At 39.4% G+C, this 21,866-nt stretch overlaps 1 protein-coding gene across 1 annotated transcript in view; it reads right to left on the bottom strand.

The window, feature by feature from the left end:
- Window positions 1-245: 245 nt before the first annotated feature.
- Window positions 246-21,866, bottom strand: part of TEKT3 (tektin 3) — a 66,858-nt gene continuing 45,237 nt past the window's right edge. Inside the window, exons 6-7 of the mRNA XM_053696885.1 lie at window positions 5,067-5,221; window positions 246-610 (exon numbers count right to left, since the gene is read on the bottom strand). Of these exons, the coding sequence (XP_053552860.1) occupies window positions 394-610; window positions 5,067-5,221 (372 nt within the window). The 3' untranslated portion in view covers window positions 246-393. The remainder of the gene's footprint in view (window positions 611-5,066; window positions 5,222-21,866) is intronic.

Below are 21,866 nucleotides of genomic sequence, written 5' to 3'. Positions count from 1 at the left end.
ATGGTAATAGATATATAAAACATCTTTCCAGCTGCAGCGGTACTGATCCAGTATAGTACACTTTAGTCTGATTTGGCTGCAAATAATCGATCATTAACAAATATGGTTCTAGGGGGACCCCAATTCTCAAACACACAGACTAGTGCCCACTCCAGGCTCAATAGTTACCTTTGTGGCGCTCTGTGGTAGCCAGGCCTATTTTTATAGAACAACAGCAGCACAACATGATCAGAGAGAGACTCACACAAGTTGTTACAGTTTTTATTTCATTTGTGCAGATCAACCACTCCTGTGTGCATAAACCGCACAACAACACAGCAAGAAAGAAGCATTCGTGGGCATTGGGCTGGAACTCATTGTGTTTGGATCTGGTGTCATCCATCTGAGGGCGGTTTATGTGTAGCCCACCAGACGCGGCGTGCTAGGGAAGCTTTTCCTCATGCCCATGCATTTCTCCTGGTCAATAAACAAAGAGTTGGCTTTAATGGACAGTTCATGTTCCAGATTCGATTTTGTGTGCAGCAACATCTGCAAGGTGTCCTCAGCATCCCGCAGGCGCTGCTGCAAAGCCTGGATGGTGTCGTCAATCTCTCTGACCTCTTGGACAAGCCTGGGAAATAGAAATTGTAAATGGTTTGGTCTGAGGTCTGATTGTGCTGGAAAGACAAATAGACACAACAAAAGATAACCGTACAAATAAAGTGCTACATGAAGGTCAGGTCTGGACTCTAAAGGTCATAAAAGGGACTGAAATTAGCCCTCCATGCTTGAAGCAGGTTACTAAAATAGTACATGGATTAAACATAGACATATTGACATTCTGATGCAAAAATTAGTTCATGTGTTAAAGTGAGTAATTTGTACGTTACTGATGCCAGCTAAATATGTGTTTAATGCTGATTGGCTTACTGCTGGTCTACTGGGCTGGGCTACTATGCTTGGTGCGCCAAAGCTGGGCTTTATCTATGTTTTTAACTGCTTTGTGGGGTTACATGTAAAGGGCTAGATTACAAGTGGAGAGTAAAAATATTAGCACTATTGTGCGCTAACATCACTCAAGTTAAATCAATAGCACTTTTATTTTTGGGCTAATAATGAATGGAGTTCTTCATAGACACATATATACAACTATAAGCCCTTCCCAGTCCAGCACTTGATCATATACCAAATCCCTTTAAATCCCCGTTAAAACATTTACTTTAATAATTAACCTTTATTTTATATACATTTAATTTGTATAAATACGAGTAAAATATTTTATTTTAATATGTTACTCATGTGTTTTGCTTTTCAAATATTCAAGCACTAACACATTACACTAATGTGAGTGATAATAACATTGATGCGCTAAAACGGAAGTGTTTAAATACTCTGGTAAACCTTTTTTAACATCCATTTGTAATTTGCTATTCTTAGCGCAGCGTCGCACAAGGATGATGCAGTTGCGCTCCACTTGTAATCTAGCCCATAGTCAGGTAGGGTCAGAAATGCAAAAATCATACACTAAATAGAGCATTTCATTTTTATTGTCACCAGAGTGTCCCTTTAATATGTATAGTGTACAGAGGATAAGGGAAGAGAAGGGAGACAGTATAATAAAGGTGAAGATACAATGGTAGAACAAGGGGTCATGTTCTCATGTTGGGGGCTATTAGTTACAGAGGCACATTACAGAAAGGGTGACTGATTCATGAAATAAACTTCTAATAGAGAGGGTAAAGACAAAGGCCCCTAGTTATCAAGCCGTCAACCTCAAATACGCTGGAATTCCGCAGAGTATTTGTGGCGAGGCTGATTCGCCTTAGTTATCAAGCCCTACACACCGGCAAAAGTAGAATTTTGTGACGTAAGCTTCGATCTGCCGGACTTAGTCCGACACAGATCAATTCTTAAGTCACTCCAGATGTTCCGCACACAAGTTCGGCACAATCTGACTACTTTTGCTAGTTATCAAAAAACTAGCAGGTACGCTCGGCACTTTTCCGGCCCAGCGGACCTGGTTTTCAATCCGCTGCCTCCATAGGAATCAATGGGAGTCTGACCATAGCGAAAGCTCATGTTCACTGCTGCCCGACATCCCATTGATTCCTATGGGAAACGTCTACACCTAACACCCTAACATGTACCCCGAGTCTAAACACCCCTAATTTGTCCCCCCCCCACACCGTCGCAACTAAATACATGTATTACCCCCTAAACCGCTGCTCCCGGAGCCCACCGCCACTCTAATAAACTGATTAACCCCTAAACCGCCGCTCCTAGACCCCACCGCCACTATAATAAATATGTTAACCCCTAAACTGCCGCTCCCGGACCCCGCCACCGCCTATATTAAACTTATTAACCCCTAATCTGCTCCCCCCTACACCGTCGCCACCTATAATAAATTTATTAACCCCTATCCTGCCCCCCCTACACCGCCGCAACTATAATAAAATTATTAACCCCTAAACCTAAGTCTAACCCTAACACCCCCCTAACTTAAATATTAATTAAATACATCTAAATATTATAACTCTTATTAACTAAATTAATCCTATTTAAAAATAAATACTTACCTTTAAAATAAACCCTAATATAGCTACAATATAAATAATAATTATATTGTAGCTATTTTAGGATTTATTTTTATTTTACAGGCAAATTACAATGTATTTTAACTAGGTACAATAGCTATTAAATAGTTAATAACTATTTAATAGCTACCTAGTTAAAATAAAGAGAAATTTACCTGTAAAATAAAAACTAACCCAATTTTAAGCTACTTACACCTAATCTAAGCCCCCTAATAAAATAACAAAGCCCCCCAAAATAAAAAAAATGCCCTACCCTATTCTACATTAAATAGTTAACAGCTCTATTACCTTACCAGCCCTTAAAAGGGCCTTTTGCGGGGCATGCCCCAAAGAATTCTGCTCTTTTGCCTGTAAAAATAAAATACAACCCCCCCAACATTAAAACCCACCACCCACATACCCCTACTCTAACCCAAACCCCCCTTAAATAAACCTAACACTACCCCCCTGAAGATCATCCTGCCTTTAGCCGTCTTCAGCCAGCCAACCACCGATGGAACAGAAGAGGAGATCCGCAGCGGCCGAAGTCTTCATGCAAAGGGCGCTGAAGAAGTCTTCCATCCGACTGAAGTCATCATCCAAGGGGCGCTGAAGAAGTCTTCCATCCAATTGAAGTCATCATCCAGGCGGCGTCTTCAATCTTCATCCATCCGGAGCGGAGCAGAGCCATCTTCAGACGAGCCGACGTGGAGCCATCTTCTTCCACCGACGACTGAACGACGAATGACGGTTCCTTTAAGTGACGTCATCCAAGATGGCGTCCCTCGAATTCCGATTGGCTGATAGGATTCTATCAGCCAATCGGAATTAAGGTAGGAAAAATCTGATTGGCTGATTAAATCAGCCGATTGGCTGATAGAATCCTATCAGCCAATCAGAATTCAAGGGACGCCATCTTGGATGACGTCACTTAAAGGAACCGTCATTCGTCGTTCAGTCGTCGGTGGAAGAAGATGGCTCTGCGTCGGCTCGTCTGAAGATGGCTCCGCTCCGGATGGATGAAGATTGAAGACGCCGTCTGGATGATGACTTCAATTGGATGGAAGACTTCTTCAGCGCCCCTTGGATGATGACTTAAGTCGAATGGAAGACTTCTTCAGCACCCCTTGGATGAAGACGGGCCGCTGCGGATCTCCTCTTCTGTTCCATCGGTGGTCGGCTGGCTGAAGACGGCTAAAGGCAGGATGATCTTTAGGGGGGTAGTGTTAGGTTTATTATTGGGGGTTTGGGTTAGATTAGGGGTATGTGGGTGGTGGGTTTTAATGTTGGGGGGGTTGTATTTTATTTTTACAGGCAAAAGAGCTGAATTCTTTGGGGCATGCCCCCACAAAAGGCCCTTTTAAGGGCTGGTAAGGTAATAGAGCTGTTAACTATTTAATGTAGAATAGGGTAGCGCATTTTTTTATTTTGGGGGGCTTTGTTATTTTATTAGGGGGCTTAGATTAGGTGTAAGTAGCTTAAAATTGTTGTAATATTTTTGAAATGTTTGTAACTTAGCTTTTTTTATTTTTTGTACTTTAGTTAGTTTATGTAATTGTATTTAATTGTAGTTATTTGTAGGTAATTTATTTAATTAATTTAATGATAGTGTAGTGTTAGGTTTAATTGTAACTTAGGTTAGGATTTATTTTACAGGTCATTTTGTATTTCTTTTAGCTAGGTAGTTATTAAATAGTTAATAACTATTTAATAACTATTCTAACTAGCTAAAATAAATACAAAGTTACCTGTAAAATAAATATAAATCCTAAAATAGCTACAATGTAATTATTAATTACATTGTAGCTATCTTAGGGTTTATTTTACAGGGGTCCGGGAGCGGCGGTTTAGGAGTTAAACAATTTATTTAGTTGCGGCGGGGTACGGGATCGGCAGGATAGGGGTTAATAAATTTATTATAGGTGGCGGCGGTATAGGGGAGGCAGGATAGGGGTTAATAGGTATTATGTAGGTGGTGGCGGGGTCCGGGAGTGGCGGTTTAGGGGTTAATCAATTTATAAGAGTTGCGGCGGGGTCTAGGAGTGGCGGTTTAGGGGTTAATAACTTTATTTAGTTGCGGGGGGCTCCGGTATAGGGGGTAGAACAGTATAGTTAGTGTGGGTGCTTAGTGACAGCTTGTCAATAAAGCTGTAAAAAAGCCGAAGAGCAGCGAGATCGGATGAGTGCTAACTATCACAGTCCGCTGCTCATCGCCCCGTACTTGGTGCGCGGCTTTTTGACAGCTTTATTGATAACTTTGATGAGATTTTTCAGGTCTGCGGCGGCGATGGTAGGCGAGCTTAGGCGGGCGTATTGGGGGGGGATGGCAGGTAAGTAGACATGTTGATAACTAGAGGCCATAGACTGTAAGTGACCTCGATAATACCAGGATATGCATAAGGCTACACTGACAATGATGTCATCTTACACTCCTGAAGGCTCATAACCTATTGTCTCACTGCTTATGTATCACAGTGATATTGTCCTCCCATCGTCACGTTAAATTGTTACCGTATCTGGGCAATGTCTCGGCACAGTTCTACGTTAGGACGCCTTGAACGCTCATCCAGACGGGTCTGAGCCACTTTCATGAAAGCGGTTTTGTCTTTGATGGCTTTTTTGATGGAGTCAATGATCACCTCCGTCTGGAAGATTTCCTGCAGCGTCTATGGAAGAGAAGAGAGAATTACTCTGGATGCCATAGCTTATCCTTAATACTTCTTGTTTTTATATGAAATTGCAGGTCAATATCTCAAAGTGTTTTCCAGTATTAGACTCCCGAGTGGAACGTTAGTCAGAGGTCTGAGATCTGATGTGGGTATCATTTTTTATTATGTTTGACTATTGTTATAATAATAATAATCATCATCTTTACACCTAATTAAAAAATTGAAGCCTCCATGCTGATCACCTTATACTCTTACGTTGCCAACAGGTCATGTGACCGTGTGTGGACCATGTGTGTAAAGTAGTGTGGAGGGGATGGACTTGTATAAAAAAGTCAAATAGCAAAAAAGTCAAATAGCAAAAAAATTATTTGATGTCATCCCTTTTTCTATACACAACAAGGGACACATTATTATAATCAGTTATTTGTAGAGCTCCAACAAATTCCACTGAGTCATGTATTATTGGTTTAAATATATTTACAATTAATTATTATACAAGCAGCGGGGTATTAAAGGTAATGGAAACTATTCCTTTGCTTTTATTTTGTTATATGAAATAGCTGTTCCCTGCTAATTGAAAGCACAACCCTTTCCAATGAGCTGAGGTTACAGGGAGAGCAAACCTCCTTATAGGGCAACATTTATTAAGCTGCATGTACAGCTTTTTAGGCAGAGGCTCAGGCTCTCTTGAACAACCCTTTAATTTCAAATTTATTAAGCAGAAACCGAAAACTTTTCTCATCGACACACGTTCATTCTGGGTGATTGACATGCCCTGCTCAACCAACTGCGCAAGTGAAAGGGGCACCACTGTACAACGAAGCTCTTATGTAATGCTACATTTCCCTACGTGATGCAGAAGTGGCAATTACAAGAGGACAGGTTCACTACTTGTGAACCTTATCCAGCTGCAATTATATTAGTATCTCTCTATATACACAAAGGGCAATACTTAGAGAGAACAATTGAAAATTGTCTTCCACTTCTCACTGGGAGCTTTTCTACACAAAATACACCAGTATTCATATTTTCAGTATCGGTGCAGACACAAGAGGCAAAAACAGTTACTTCAAATGACAAAATAAAGAAAAAGGTGCTATTTTGAAACAATTTAATATACTTCAGCAGGTAAAATGGAGTATTGGGAAAACATTAAAGGGGATACATTTTACAGCACACGGTAAGTGAGATACATTTCCTGAACTATTATCTCAGTAACCTAATGAAAAACCCAATTAGACTTGCTGGTTAATGCCCTATCAGGCAGCCAACAGGTTAAATCAATGCCCTATGTCATCAATGAAGAAATGATTCTATATATAGCTACAGTGTCAGCAACTAACAAGAGTATAATACAGCACCTCACATCTGGATACCCCTTGGCACACAGACGTTGCCAGCACAACCTTTTCCCTGCTTGGCCATGGCCTCTGCATTCCCTGCCTGTCTGGTATCTCACTGGGAATACATTTAGTGAGGCAAGAAACCTCTCACAATGACTCAACCCTATTTATAACACAAATATTTCTAATGCCTCTTTCCTGTAGTGACTACTTTATTCACTGCACAAAGCTTGATCACTTGGTACTAGTATATTACTTGTGTGGTCACTGTATACAATGTGTAGTAGGAACACAGGACTTGTAAGGACTTGTACATCTGGTATATTACTTGTGTGGTCACTATATACAATGTGTATTAGGAGCACAGATCTTGTAAGGACTTGTACATCTGGTATTTTGCTTGTGTGGTCACTGTATACAATGTATAGTAGGAGCACAGACCTTGTAAGGACTTGTACATCTGGTATATTACTTGTGTGGTCACTGTATACAATGTGTAGTAGGAACACAGACCTTGTAATGACTTGTACATCTGGTATATTACTTGTGTGGTCACTGTATACAATGTATAGTAGGAGCACAGACCTTGTAAGGACTTGTACATCTGGTATATTACTTGTATGGTCACTGTATACAATGTATATTAGGAGAACAGACCTTGTATGGACTTGTACGTCTGATATATTACTTGTGTGGTCACTGTATACAATGTGTAGTAGGAGCACAGACCTTGTAAGGACTTGTACATCTGGTATATTACATGTGTGGTCACTGTATACAATGTGTAGTAGGAGCACAGACCTTGTAAGGACTTGTACATCTGGTATATTACATGTGTGGTCACTGTATACAATGTATATTAGGAGCACAGACCTTGTAAGGACTTGTACATCTGGTATATTACATGTGTGGTCACTGTATACAATGTGTAGTAGGAGCACAGACCTTGTAAGGACTTGTACATCTGGTATATTACATGTGTGGTCACTGTATACAATGTATATTAGGAGCACAGACCTTGTAAGGACTTGTACATCTGGTATATTACATGTGTGGTCACTGTATACAATGTATATTAGGAGAACAGACCTTGTATGGACTTGTACGTCTGATATATTACTTGTGTGGTCACTGTATACAATGTGTAGTAGGAGCACAGACCTTGTAAGGACTTGTACATCTGGTATATTACATGTGTGGTCACTGTATACAATGTGTAGTAGGAGCACAGACCTTGTAAGGACTTGTACATCTGGTATATTACATGTGTGGTCACTGTATACAATGTGTAGTAGGAGCACAGACCTTGTAAGGACTTGTACATCTGGTATATTACTTGTGTGGTCACTGTATACGATGTGTAGTAGTAGCACAGACCTTGTAAGGACTTGTACATCTGGTATATTACTTGTGTGGTCACTGTATACAGTGTGTAGTAGGAATACAGACCTTGTAAGGACTTGTACATTTGGTATATTACTTGTGTGGTCACTGTATACAATGTGTAGTAGGAGCACAGACCTTGTAAGGACTTGTACATCTGGTATATTACTTGTGTGGTCACTGTATACGATGTGTAGTAGTAGCACAGACCTTGTAAGGACTTGTACATCTGGTATATTACTTGTGTGGTCACTGTATACAGTGTGTAGTAGGAATACAGACCTTGTAAGGACTTGTACATCTGGTATATTACTTGTGTGGTCACTGTATACAATGTATATTAGGAGCACAGACCTTGTATGGACTTGAACGTCTGGTATATTACTTGTATGGTCACTGTATACAATGAATGTGTAGTAGGAACACAAACCTTGAAAGGACTTGTGCATCTGGTATATTACTTGTGTGGTCACTGTATACGATGTGTAGTAGTAGCACAGACCTTGTAAGGACTTGTACATCTGGTATATTACTTGTGTGGTCACTGTATACGATGTGTAGTAGTAGCACAGACCTTGTAAGGACTTGTACATCTGGTATATTACTTGTGTGGTCACTGTATACAGTGTGTAGTAGGAATACAGACCTTGTAAGGACTTGTACATCTGGTATATTACTTGTGTGGTCACTGTATACGATGTGTAGTAGGAACACAGACCTTGTAAGGACTTGTAAATCTGGTATATTACTTGTGTGGTCACTGTATACGATGTGTAGTAGGAACACAGACCTTGTAAGGATTTGTACGTCTGGTATATTACATGTGTGGTCACTGTATACAATGTGTAGTAGGAACACAGGCCTTGTAAGGACTTGTACATCTGGTATATTACTTGTGTGGTCACTGTATACGATGTGTAGTGGGAACACAGACCTTGTAAGGACTTGTACATCTGGTATATTACTTGTGTGGTCACTGTATACGATATGTAGTAGGAACACAGACCTTGTAAGGATTTGTACGTCTGGTATATTACATGTGTGGTCACTGTATACAATGTGTAGCAGGAACACAGGCCTTGTAAGGACTTGTACGTCTGATATATTACTTGTATGGTCACTGTATACAATGAATGTGTAGTAGGAACACAGACCTTGTAAGGACTTGTACATCTGGTATATTACTTGTGTGGTCACTGTATACGATGTGTAGTAGGAGTACAGGACTTGTAAGCACTTGTATGTATGGTATATTACTTGTGTGGTCACTGTATACAGTGTGTAGTAGGAACACAGGCCTTGTAAGGACTTGTACATCTGGTATATTACTTGTGTGGTCACTGTATACAATGTGTAGTAGGAACACAGGCCTTGTAAGGACTTGTACATCTGGTATATTACTTGTGTGGTCACTGTATACAGTGTGTAGTAGGAACACAAACCTTGTAAGGACTTGTACATCTGGTATATTACTTGTGTGGTCACTGTATACGATGTGTAGTAGGAACACGGGCCTTGTAAGGAATTGTACGTCTGGTATATTATTTGTATGGTCACTGTATACAATGTGTAGTAGGAGCACAGGCCTTGTAAGGAAATGTACGTCTGGTATATTACTTGTATGTTCACTGTATACAATGAATGTGTAGTAGGAACACAGACCTTGTAAGGACTTGTACATCTGGTATATTACTTGTGTGGTCACTGTATACGATGTGTAGTAGGAACACAGGACTTGTAAGGACTTGTATGTATGGTATATTAATTGTGTGGTCACTGTATACAGTGTGTAGTAGGAACACAGGCCTTGTAAGGACTTGTACATCTGGTATATTACTTGTGTGGTCACTGTATACAGTGTGTAGTAGGAACACAAACCTTGTAAGGACTTGTATGTATGGTATATTACTTGTGTGGTCACTGTATACAATGTGTAGTAGGAACACAGACCTTGTATGGACTTGTACATCTGGTATATTACTTGTGTGGTCACTGTATACAATGTGTAGTAGGAGCACAAACCTTGTAAGGGACTTGTACATCTGGTATATTACTTGTGTGGTCACTGTATACAATGTGTAGTAGGAGCACAGACCTTGTAAGGACTTGAGTATCTGGTATATTACTTGTGTGGTCACTGTATACGATGTGTAGTAGTAGCACAGACCTTGTAAGGACTTGTACATCTGGTATATTACTTGTGTGGTCACTGTATACAGTATGTAGTAGGAATACAGACCTTGTAAGGACTTGTACATCTGGTATATTACTTGTGTGGTCACTGTATACAGTGTGTAGTAGGAACACAGGCCTTGTAGGGACTTGTACATCTGGTATATTACTTGTGTGGTCACTGTATATGATGTGTAGTAGGAACACAGGCCTTGTAAGGACTTGTACATCTGGTATATTACTTGTGTGGTCACTGTATACGATGTGTAGTAGGAACACAGACCTTGTAAGGACTTGTACATCTGGTATATTACTTGTGTGGTCACTGTATACAATGTGTAGTAGGATCACAGACCTTGTAAGGACTTGTACGTCTGGTATATTACGTGTGTGGTCACTGCATACAATGTGTAGTAGGAACACAGGCCTTGTAAGGACTTGTTCATCTGGTATATTACTTGTATGGTCACTGTATACAATGAATGTGTAGTAGGAACACAGACCTTGTAAGGACTTGTACATCTGGTATATTACTTGTGTGGTCACTGTATACAATGTGTAGTAGGAACACAGGCCTTGTAAGGACTTGTACATCTGGTATATTACTTGTGTGGTCACTGTATACAGTGTGTAGTAGGAACACAAACCTTGTAAGGACTTGTACGTCTGGTATATTACTTGTTTGGTCTCTGTATACAATGTGTAGTAGGAACACAGACCTTGTAAGGACTTTTACATTTGGTATATTACTTGTGTGGTCACTGTATACAACTAGCGCTGCAGAATCTGTTGGCGCTCTACAAATAACCGATAATAATAATAATAGTAGCAGCACAGACCTTGTAAGGATTTGTACATCTGGTATATTACTTGTGTGGTCACTGTATACGATGTGTAGTAGGAGCACAGACCTTGTAAGGACTTGTACATCTGGTATATTACTTGTGTGGTCACTGTATACAGTGTGTAGTAGGAACACAGACCTTGTAAGGACTTGTACATCTGGTATATTACTTGTGTGGTCACTGTATATGATGTGTAGTAGGAGCACAAACCTTGTAAGGACTTGTACATCTGGTATATTACTTGTGTGGTCACTGTATACAATGTGTAGTAGGAGCACATACTTTGTAAGAACTTGTACATCTGGTATATTACTTGTGTGGTCACTACATACAATGTGTAGTAGGAGCACAGACCTTGTAAGGACTTGTACATCTGGTATATTACTTGTATGGTCACTATATACAATGTGTAGTAGGAGCACAGACCTTGTAAGGACTTGTACGTCTGGTATATTACTTGTATGGTCACTGTATACAATGTGTAGTAGGAGCACAGACCTTGCAAGGACTTGTACATCTGGTATATTACTTGTGTGGTCACTGTATACAATGTGTAGTGGGAGCACAGACCTTGTAAGGACTTGTACATCCGGTATATTACTTGTGTGGTCACTGTATACAGTGTGTAGTAGGAGAACAGACCTTGTAAGGACTTGTACATCTGGTATATTACTTGTGTGGTCACTGTATACAATGTGTAGCGGGAGCACAGACCTTGTAAGGACTTGTACATCCGGTATATTACTTGTGTGGTCACTGTATACAGTGTGTAGTAGGAATACAGACCTTGTAAGGACTTGTACGTCTGGTATATTACTTGTGTGTTCACTGTATACAATGTGTAGTAGGAACACAGACCTTGTAAGGACTTGTACATCCGATATATTACTTGTGTGTTCACTGTATAAAATGTATAGTAGGAGCACAAACCTTGTAAGGACTTGTACATCTGGTATATTACTTGTGTGGTCACTGTATACAATGTGTAGTAGGAGCACAGACCTTTTAAGGACTTGCACATCTGGTATATTACTTGTGTGGTCACTGTATACAATGTGTAGTAGGAACACAGACCTTGTAAGGACTTGTACATCTGGTATATTACTTGTATGGTCACTGTATACAATGTGTAGTAGGAACACAGACCGTGTAAGGACTTGTACGTCTGGTATATTACTTGTGTGGTCACTGTATACAATGTGTAGTAGGAGCACAGACCTTGTAAGGACTTTTACATCTGGTATAGTACTTGTATGGTCACTATATACAATGTGTAGTAGGAGCACAGACCTTGTAAGGACTTGTACATCTGGTATATTACTTGTATGGTCACTGTATACAATGTGTAGTAGGAACACAGACCGTGTAAGGACTTGTACATCTGGTATATTACTTGTATGGTCACTGTATACAATGTGTAGTAGGAACACAGACCTTGTAAGGACTTGTACATCTGGTATATTACTTGTGTGGTCACTGTATACAATGTGTAGTAGGAGCACAGACCTTTTAAGGACTTGCACATCTGGTATATTACTTGTGTGGTCACTGTATACAATGTGTAGTAGGAACACAGACCTTGTAAGGACTTGTACATCTGGTATATTACTTGTATGGTCACTGTATACAATGTGTAGTAGGAACACAGACCGTGTAAGGACTTGTACATCTGGTATATTACTTGTGTGGTCACTGTATACGATGTGTAGTAGGAACACAGGACTTGTAAGGACTTGTATGTATGGTATATTAATTGTGTGGTCACTGTATACAGTGTGTAGTAGGAACACAGGCCTTGTAAGGACTTGTACATCTGGTATATTACTTGTGTGGTCACTGTATACAGTGTGTAGTAGGAACACAAACCTTGTAAGGACTTGTATGTATGGTATATTACTTGTGTGGTCACTGTATACAATGTGTAGTAGGAGCACAAACCTTGTAAGGGACTTGTACATCTGGTATATTACTTGTGTGGTCACTGTATACAATGTGTAGTAGGAGCACAGACCTTGTAAGGACTTGAGTATCTGGTATATTACTTGTGTGGTCACTGTATACGATGTGTAGTAGTAGCACAGACCTTGTAAGGACTTGTAAATCTGGTATATTACTTGTGTGATCACTGTATACAGTGTGTAGTAGGAATACAGACCTTGTAAGGACTTGTACATCTGGTATATTACTTGTGTGGTCACTGTATACAGTGTGTAGTAGGAACACAGGCCTTGTAGGGACTTGTACATCTGGTATATTACTTGTGTGGTCACTGTATACGATGTGTAGTAGGAACACAGACCTTGTAAGGACTTGTACATCTGGTATATTACTTGTGTGGTCACTGTATACAATGTGTAGTAGGATCACAGACCTTGTAAGGACTTGTACGTCTGGTATATTACGTGTGTGGTCACTGCATACAATGTGTAGTAGGAACACAGGCCTTGTAAGGACTTGTTCATCTGGTATATTACTTGTATGGTCACTGTATACAATGAATGTTTAGTAGGAACACAGACCTTGTAAGGACTTGTACATCTGGTATATTACTTGTGTGGTCACTGTATACAATGTGTAGTAGGAACACAGGCCTTGTAAGGACTTGTACATCTGGTATATTACTTGTGTGGTCACTGTATACAGTGTGTAGTAGGAACACAAACCTTGTAAGGACTTGTACGTCTGGTATATTACTTGTTTGGTCTCTGTATACAATGTGTAGTAGGAACACAGACCTTGTAAGGACTTTTACATTTGGTATATTACTTGTGTGGTCACTGTATACAACTAGCGCTGCAGAATCTGTTGGCGCTCTACAAATAACCGATAATAATAATAATAATAGTAGGAGCACAGACCTTGTAAGGACTTGTACATCTGGTATATTACTTGTGTGGTCACTGTATACAGTGTGTAGTAGGAACACAGACCTTGTAAGGACTTGTACATCTGGTATATTACTTGTGTGGTCACTGTATATGATGTGTAGTAGGAGCACAAACCTTGTAAGGACTTGTACATCTGGTATATTACTTGTGTGGTCACTGTATACAATGTGTAGTAGGAGCACATACCTTGTAAGAACTTGTACATCTGGTATATTACTTGTGTGGTCACTATATACAATGTGTAGTAGGAGCACAGACCTTGTAAGGACTTGTACATCTGGTATATTACTTGTATGGTCACTATATACAATGTGTAGTAGGAGCACAGACCTTGTAAGGACTTGTACGTCTGGTATATTACTTGTATGGTCACTGTATACAATGTGTAGTAGGAGCACAGACCTTGCAAGGACTTGTACATCTGGTATATTACTTGTGTGGTCACTATATACAATGTGTAGTGGGAGCACAGACCTTGTAAGGACTTGTACATCCGGTATATTACTTGTGTGGTCACTGTATACAGTGGGTAGTAGGAGAACAGACCTTGTAAGGACTTGTACATCTGGTATATTACTTGTGTGGTCACTGTATACAATGTGTAGTGGGAGCACAGACCTTGTAAGGACTTGTACATCCGGTATATTACTTGTGTGGTCACTGTATACAGTGTGTAGTAGGAATACAGACCTTGTAAGGACTTGTACGTCTGGTATATTACTTGTGTGTTCACTGTATACAATGTGTAGTAGGAACACAGACCTTGTAAGGACTTGTACATCCGATATATTACTTGTGTGTTCACTGTATAAAATGTATAGTAGGAGCACAAACCTTGTAAGGACTTGTACATCTGGTATATTACTTGTGTGGTCACTGTATACAATGTGTAGTAGGAGCACAGACCTTTTAAGGACTTGCACATCTGGTATATTACTTGTGTGGTCACTGTATACAATGTGTAGTAGGAACACAGACCTTGTAAGGACTTGTACATCTGGTATATTACTTGTATGGTCACTGTATACAATGTGTAGTAGGAACACAGACCGTGTAAGGACTTGTACGTCTGGTATATTACTTGTGTGGTCACTGTATACAATGTGTAGTAGGAGCACAGACCTTGTAAGGACTTTTACATCTGGTATAGTACTTGTATGGTCACTATATACAATGTGTAGTAGGAGCACAGACCTTGTAAGGACTTGTACATCTGGTATATTACTTGTATGGTCACTGTATACAATGTGTAGTAGGAACACAGACCGTGTAAGGACTTGTACATCTGGTATATTACTTGTATGGTCACTGTATACAATGTGTAGTAGGAACACAGACCTTGTAAGGACTTGTACATCTGGTATATTACTTGTGTGGTCACTGTATACAATGTGTAGTAGGAGCACAGACCTTTTAAGGACTTGCACATCTGGTATATTACTTGTGTGGTCACTGTATACAATGTGTAGTAGGAACACAGACCTTGTAAGGACTTGTACATCTGGTATATTACTTGTATGGTCACTGTATATAATGTGTAGTAGGAACACAGACCGTGTAAGGACTTGTACGTCTGGTATATTACTTGTGTGGTCACTGTATACAATGTGTAGTAGGAGCACAGACCTTGTAAGGACTTGTACATCTGGTATATTACTTGTGTGGTCACTGTATACAATGTATAGTAGGAGCACAGACCCAGAAATGCCCAAACTTATCTTTAATGCCTCCTCGCTAAACTATTTCTGCTACCATCACTTTAATATTATTATTTGGGAAATCCTAAGAAAAAAACCCAAACTACCAGATTAAAAATTCCAAAACACAATTTTGCCAAAAATCTATTAAAAAACACAATACTGTTGTTATTACTAGTCTCTTCGGTAACGTGGTTCAAATATTAGAAAAATGCAAAACTTAATAAAGGAACATATATTTTGAACAAATTGCCATATTGCATTTATATAAAAAAGCAGTTAGCTAACACAATTACACAAAGTAAAAAAAATTTAAATAAAAAGGAGTAAAAAAAATAGAAATTAATACCGTACTAGCTTAGATATCTGTCCTAAGGGGGCTTGGCAAAGAAACATGGTCACTTACGCCGTTTTACGAAGCCACCCATGTAGAATGATATTATTTTGCTGAAATCACAATTAAATATATTTTTTCCTGAGGTCAGGTTTCTGACAAGACCCCTTTCATAGTGGGCAAGGAAGGTAGCCACTTCTTTTTATGGTATACCATAAACCTCAAATTGCAAGCCCTGGCTGAAGTTATAGAATAATTTATCATTTTAGTTATGTATATACAGTACACATACAAGCAATCCCATTGTGATAACATGAGGATTATTTTGATACCAAGCATGACATGTCTGTCATATCTGGTCATCCAGTAACATAAAAGTGATTAAAACATGTCTTAAAGGGACACTAAACCCCAAAATGTTCTTTCATGATTTAGATAGAGAATACAATTTTAAATAACATTTAAATTTACTTCTATTACCTAATTTGCTTCATTCTTTAGATATCCTTTGTTGAAGAAATAGCAATGCACATGGGTGAGCCAATCACACGAGGCATCTATGTGCATCTACCAATCAGCAGCTACTGAGCATATCTAGATATGCTTTTCAGCAAATAATATCAAGAGAATGAAGCAAATTAGATCATATAAGTAAATTAGAAAGTTTTTTAAAATTGCATGCACTTTCTAAATCATGAAAGAAAAAAATGGGTTTCATGTCCCTTTAAGATATCACAGAGTGTCACCTCTGATCAACCTCAGGTTGGTGTCTTGACACAGGACACTGTTTTCTGTCACTCTGTGTTGACAGGTTGGCACATAAAAAAACACTCTCCTGAGAAGAGCAGATTGCACCTTATAACTGGTTCTCCAGATGTAGGTAAATATAAAACATTCTTCACAAAAACCTTGCCTTTGTTTTAGATGGTTCTGATAAAAAGTTGTTATAGCAGACAAAGAAATACAGGACAAAAAAAAGAAAAGAAAGAAAAATGAACCCCTGACATTCTAAAATCATGAGGCCTTCATGACAACATACATTAAAATGTTCTAGTTTTCTATCCTTTGGAAAGTTTCTTATCTTTATTTTTTATTTTACACTGAGCAATACAGCCAATCAGATGTTGCGTCATATGAACCATTCAAGTCTATGGCTGTAGTGCAGAGGTTAATTGCTGATATATAAGTATACAATAATAATTACTTCCATTTAATGAGACTTTCATATCAATAAATTAGTTTATAAATGCACATTTAGATTGGGTGTTAGACTACTGTGGATATAAATGCACATTTAGATTGGGTGTTAGACTACTGTGGATATAAATGCACATTTAGATTGGGTGTTAGACTACTGTGGATATAAATGCACATTTAGATTGGGTGTTAGACTACTGTGGATATAAATGCACATTTAGATTGGGTGTTAGACTACTGTGGATATAAATGCACATTTACGGCTAGATTTGGAGTTTGGCGGTAAAAGGGCTGTTAACGCTCCGCGGGTTTTTTTCTGGCCGCACCATAAATTTAACTCTGGTATCGAGAGTTCAAACAAATGCTGCGTTAGGCTCCAAAAAAGGAGCGTAGAGCATTTTTACCGCAAATGCAACTCTCGATACCAGAGTTGCTTACGGACGCGGCCGGCCTCAAAAACGTGCTCGTGCACGATTCTCCCATAGGAAACAATGGGGCTGTTTGAGCTGAAAAAAAACCTAACACCTGCAAAAAAGCAGCGTTCAGCTCCTAACGCAGCCCCATTGTTTCCTATGGGGAAACACTTCCTACGTCTGCACCTAACACTCTAACATGTACCCCGAGTCTAAACACCCCTAACCTTACACTTATTAACCCCTAATCTGCCGCCCCCGCTATCGCTGACCCCTGCATTACACTGTTAACCCCTAATCTGCCGCTCCGTAAACCGCCGCCACCTACGTTATCCCTATGTACCCCTAATCTGCTGCCCTAACATCGCCGACCCCTATGTTATATTTATTAACCCCTAATCTGCCCCCCACAACGTCGCCGACACCTACCTACACTTATTAACCCCTAATCTGCCGACCGGACCTGAGCGCTACTATAATAAAGTTATTAACCCCTAATCCGCCTCACTAACCCTATCATAAATAGTATTAACCCCTAATCTGCCCTCCCTAACATCGCCGACACCTACCTTCAATTATTAACCCCTAATCTGCCGACCGGAGCTCACCGCTATTCTAATAAATGTATTAACCCCTAAAGCTAAGTCTAACCCTAACACTAACACCCCCCTAAGTTAAATATAATTTTTATCTAACGAAATAAATTAACTCTTATTAAATAAATGATTCCTATTTAAAGCTAAATACTTACCTGTAAAATAAATCCTAATATAGCTACAATATAAATTACATTTATATTATAGCTATTTTAGGATTAATATTTATTTTACAGGTAACTTTGTATTTATTTTAACCAGGTACAATAGCTATTAAATAGTTAAGAACTATTTAATAGTTACCTAGTTAAAATAATTACAAATTTACCTGTAAAATAAATCCTAACCTAAGTTATAATTAAACCTAACACTACCCTATCAATAAAATAATTAAATAAACTACCTACAATTACCTACAATTAACCTAACACTACACTATCAATAAATTAATTAAACACAATTGCTACAAATAAATACAATTAAATAAACTATCTAAAGTACAAAAAATAAAAAAGAACTAAGTTACAGAAAATAAAAAAATATTTACAAACATAAGAAAAATATTACAACAATTTTAAACTAATTACACCTACTCTAAGCCCCCTAATAAAATAACAAAGCCCCCCAAAATAAAAAAATCCCTACCCTATTCTAAATTACAAAAGTTCAAAGCTCTTTTACCTTACCAGCCCTGAACAGGGCCCTTTGCGGGGCATGCCCCAACAATTTCAGCTCTTTTGCCTGTAAAAAAAAACATACAATACCCCCCCCCCAACATTACAACCCACCACCCACATACCCCTAATCTAACCCAAACCCCCTTAAATAAACCTAACACTAATCCCCTGAAGATCTTCCTACCTTGTCTTCACCATCCAGGTATCACCGATCCGTCCTGGCTCCAAGATCTTCATCCAACCCAAGCGGGGGTTGGCGATCCATAATCCGGTGCTCCAAAGTCTTCCTCCTATCCGGCAAGAAGAGGACATCCGGACCGGCAAACATCTTCTCCAAGCGGCATCTTCTATGTTCTTCCATCCGATGACGACCGGCTCCATCTTGAAGACCTCCAGCGCGGATCCATCCTCTTCTTCCGACGACTAGACGACGAATGACGGTTCCTTTAAGGGACGTCATCCAAGATGGCGTCCCTCGAATTCCGATTGGCTGATAGGATTCTATCAGCCAATCGGAATTAAGGTAGGAATTTTCTGATTGGCTGATGGAATCAGCCAATCAGAATCAAGTTCAATCCGATTGGCTGATCCAATCAGCCAATCAGATTGAGCTCGCATTGTATTGGCTGATCGGAACAGCCAATAGAATGCGAGCTCAATCTGATTGGCTGATTGGATCAGCCAATCGGATTGAACTTGATTCTGATTGGCTGATTCCATCAGCCAATCAGAAAATTCCTACCTTAATTCCGATTGGCTGATAGAATCCTATCAGCCAATCGGAATTCGAGGGACGCCATCTTGGATGACGTCCCTTAAAGGAACCGTCATTCGTCGTCTAGTCGTCGGAAGAAGAGGATGGATCCGCGCTGGAGGTCTTCAAGATGGAGCCGGTCGTCATCGGATGGAAGAACATAGAAGATGCCGCTTGGAGAAGATGTTTGCCGGTCCGGATGTCCTCTTCTTGCCGGATAGGAAGAAGACTTTGGAGCACCGGATTATGGATCGCCAACCCCCGCTTGGGTTGGATGAAGATCTTGGAGCCAGGACGGATCGGTGATACCTGGATGGTGAAGACAAGGTAGGAAGATCTTCAGGGGATTAGTGTTAGGTTTATTTAAGGGGGTTTGGGTTAGATTAGGGGTATGTGGGTGGTGGGTTGTAATGTTGGGGGGGGGGTATTGTATGTTTTTTTTTACAGGCAAAAGAGCTGAAATTGTTGGGGCATGCCCCGCAAAGGGCCCTGTTCAGGGCTGGTAAGGTAAAAGAGCTTGTAATTTTTGTATTTTAGAATAGGGTAGGGAATTTTTTATTTTGGGGGTCTTTGTTATTTTATTAGGGGGCTTAGAGTAGGTGTAATTAGTTTAAAATTGTTGTAATATTTTTCTTATGTTTGTAAATATTTTTTTATTTTCTGTAACTTAGTTCTTTTTTATTTTTTGTACTTTAGATAGTTTATTTAATTGTATTTATTTGTAGCAATTGTGTTTAATTAATTTATTGATAGTGTAGTGTTAGGTTAATTGTAGGTAATTGTAGGTAGTTTATTTAATTATTTTATTGATAGGGTAGTGTTAGGTTTAATTATATCTTAGGTTAGGATTTATTTTACAGGTAAATTTGTAATTATTTTAACTAGGTAACTATTAAATAGTTCTTAACTATTTAATAGCTATTGTACCTGGTTAAAATAAATACAAAGTTACCTGTAAAATAAATATTAATCCTAAAATAGCTATAATATAAATGTAATTTATATTGTAGCTATATTAGGATTTATTTTACAGGTAAGTATTTAGCTTTAAATAGGAATCATTTATTTAATAAGAGTTAATTTATTTCGTTAGATAAAAATTATATTTAACTTAGGGGGGTGTTAGTGTTAGGGTTAGACTTAGCTTTAGGGGTTAATACATTTATTAGAATAGCGGTGAGCTCCGGTCGGCAGATTAGGGGTTAATAATTGAAGGTAGGTGTCGGCGATGTTAGGGAGGGCAGATTAGGGGTTAATACTATTTATGATAGGGTTAGTGAGGCGGATTAGGGGTTAATAACTTTATTATAGTAGCGCTCAGGTCCGCTCGGCAGATTAGGGGTTAATAAGTGTAGGTAGGTGTCGGCGACGTTGTGGGGGGCAGATTAGGGGTTAATAAATATAACATAGGGGTCGGCGATGTTAGGGGCAGAAGATTAGGGGTACATAGGGATAACGTAGGTGGCGGCGATTTGCGGTCGGAAGATTAGGGGTTAATTATTTTAAGTAGCTTGCGGCGACGTTGTGTGGGGCAAGTTAGGGGTTAATAAATATAATATAGGGGTCGGCGGGGTTAGGGGCAGCAGATTAGGGGTACATAAGTATAACGTAGGTGGCGGTCGGCAGATTAGGGGTTAAAAATTTTAATCGAGTGGCGGCGATGTGGGGGGACCTCGGTTTAGGGGTACATAGGTAGTTTATGGGTGTTAGTGTACTTTAGGGTACAGTAGTTAAGAGCTTTATAAACCGGCGTTAGCCAGAAAGCTCTTAACTCCTGCTTTTTTCAGGCGGCTGGAATCTTGTCGTTAGAGCTCTAACGCTCACTGCAGAAACGACTCTAAATACCAGCGTTAGAAAGATCCCATTGAAAAGATAGGCTACGCAAATGGCGTAGGGGGATCTGCGGTATGGAAAAGTCGCGGCTGTAAAGTGAGCGTTAGACCCTTTAATCACTGACTCCAAATACCAGCGGGCGGCCAAAACCAGCGTTAGGAGCCTCTAACGCTGGTTTTGACGGCTACCGCCGAACTCTAAATCTAGGCCTTAGATTGGGTGTTAGACTACTGTGGATATAAATGCACATTTAGATTGGGTGTTAGACTACTGTGGATATAAATGCACATTTAGATTGGGTGTTAGACTACTGTGGATATAAATGCACATTTAGATTGGGTGTTAGACTACTGTGGATATAAATGCACATTTAGATTGGGTGTTAGACTACTGTGGATATAAATGCACATTTAGATTGGGTGTTAGACTACTGTGGATATAAATGCACATTTAGATTGGGTGTTAGACTACTGTGGATATAAATGCACATTTAGACTGGGTGTTAGACTA

Source organism: Bombina bombina, chromosome 1 (genome assembly GCF_027579735.1).
Source record: "Bombina bombina isolate aBomBom1 chromosome 1, aBomBom1.pri, whole genome shotgun sequence".
Taxonomy (NCBI): domain Eukaryota; kingdom Metazoa; phylum Chordata; class Amphibia; order Anura; family Bombinatoridae; genus Bombina; species Bombina bombina.
This window is presented reverse-complemented; position numbering and strand designations above follow the sequence as displayed.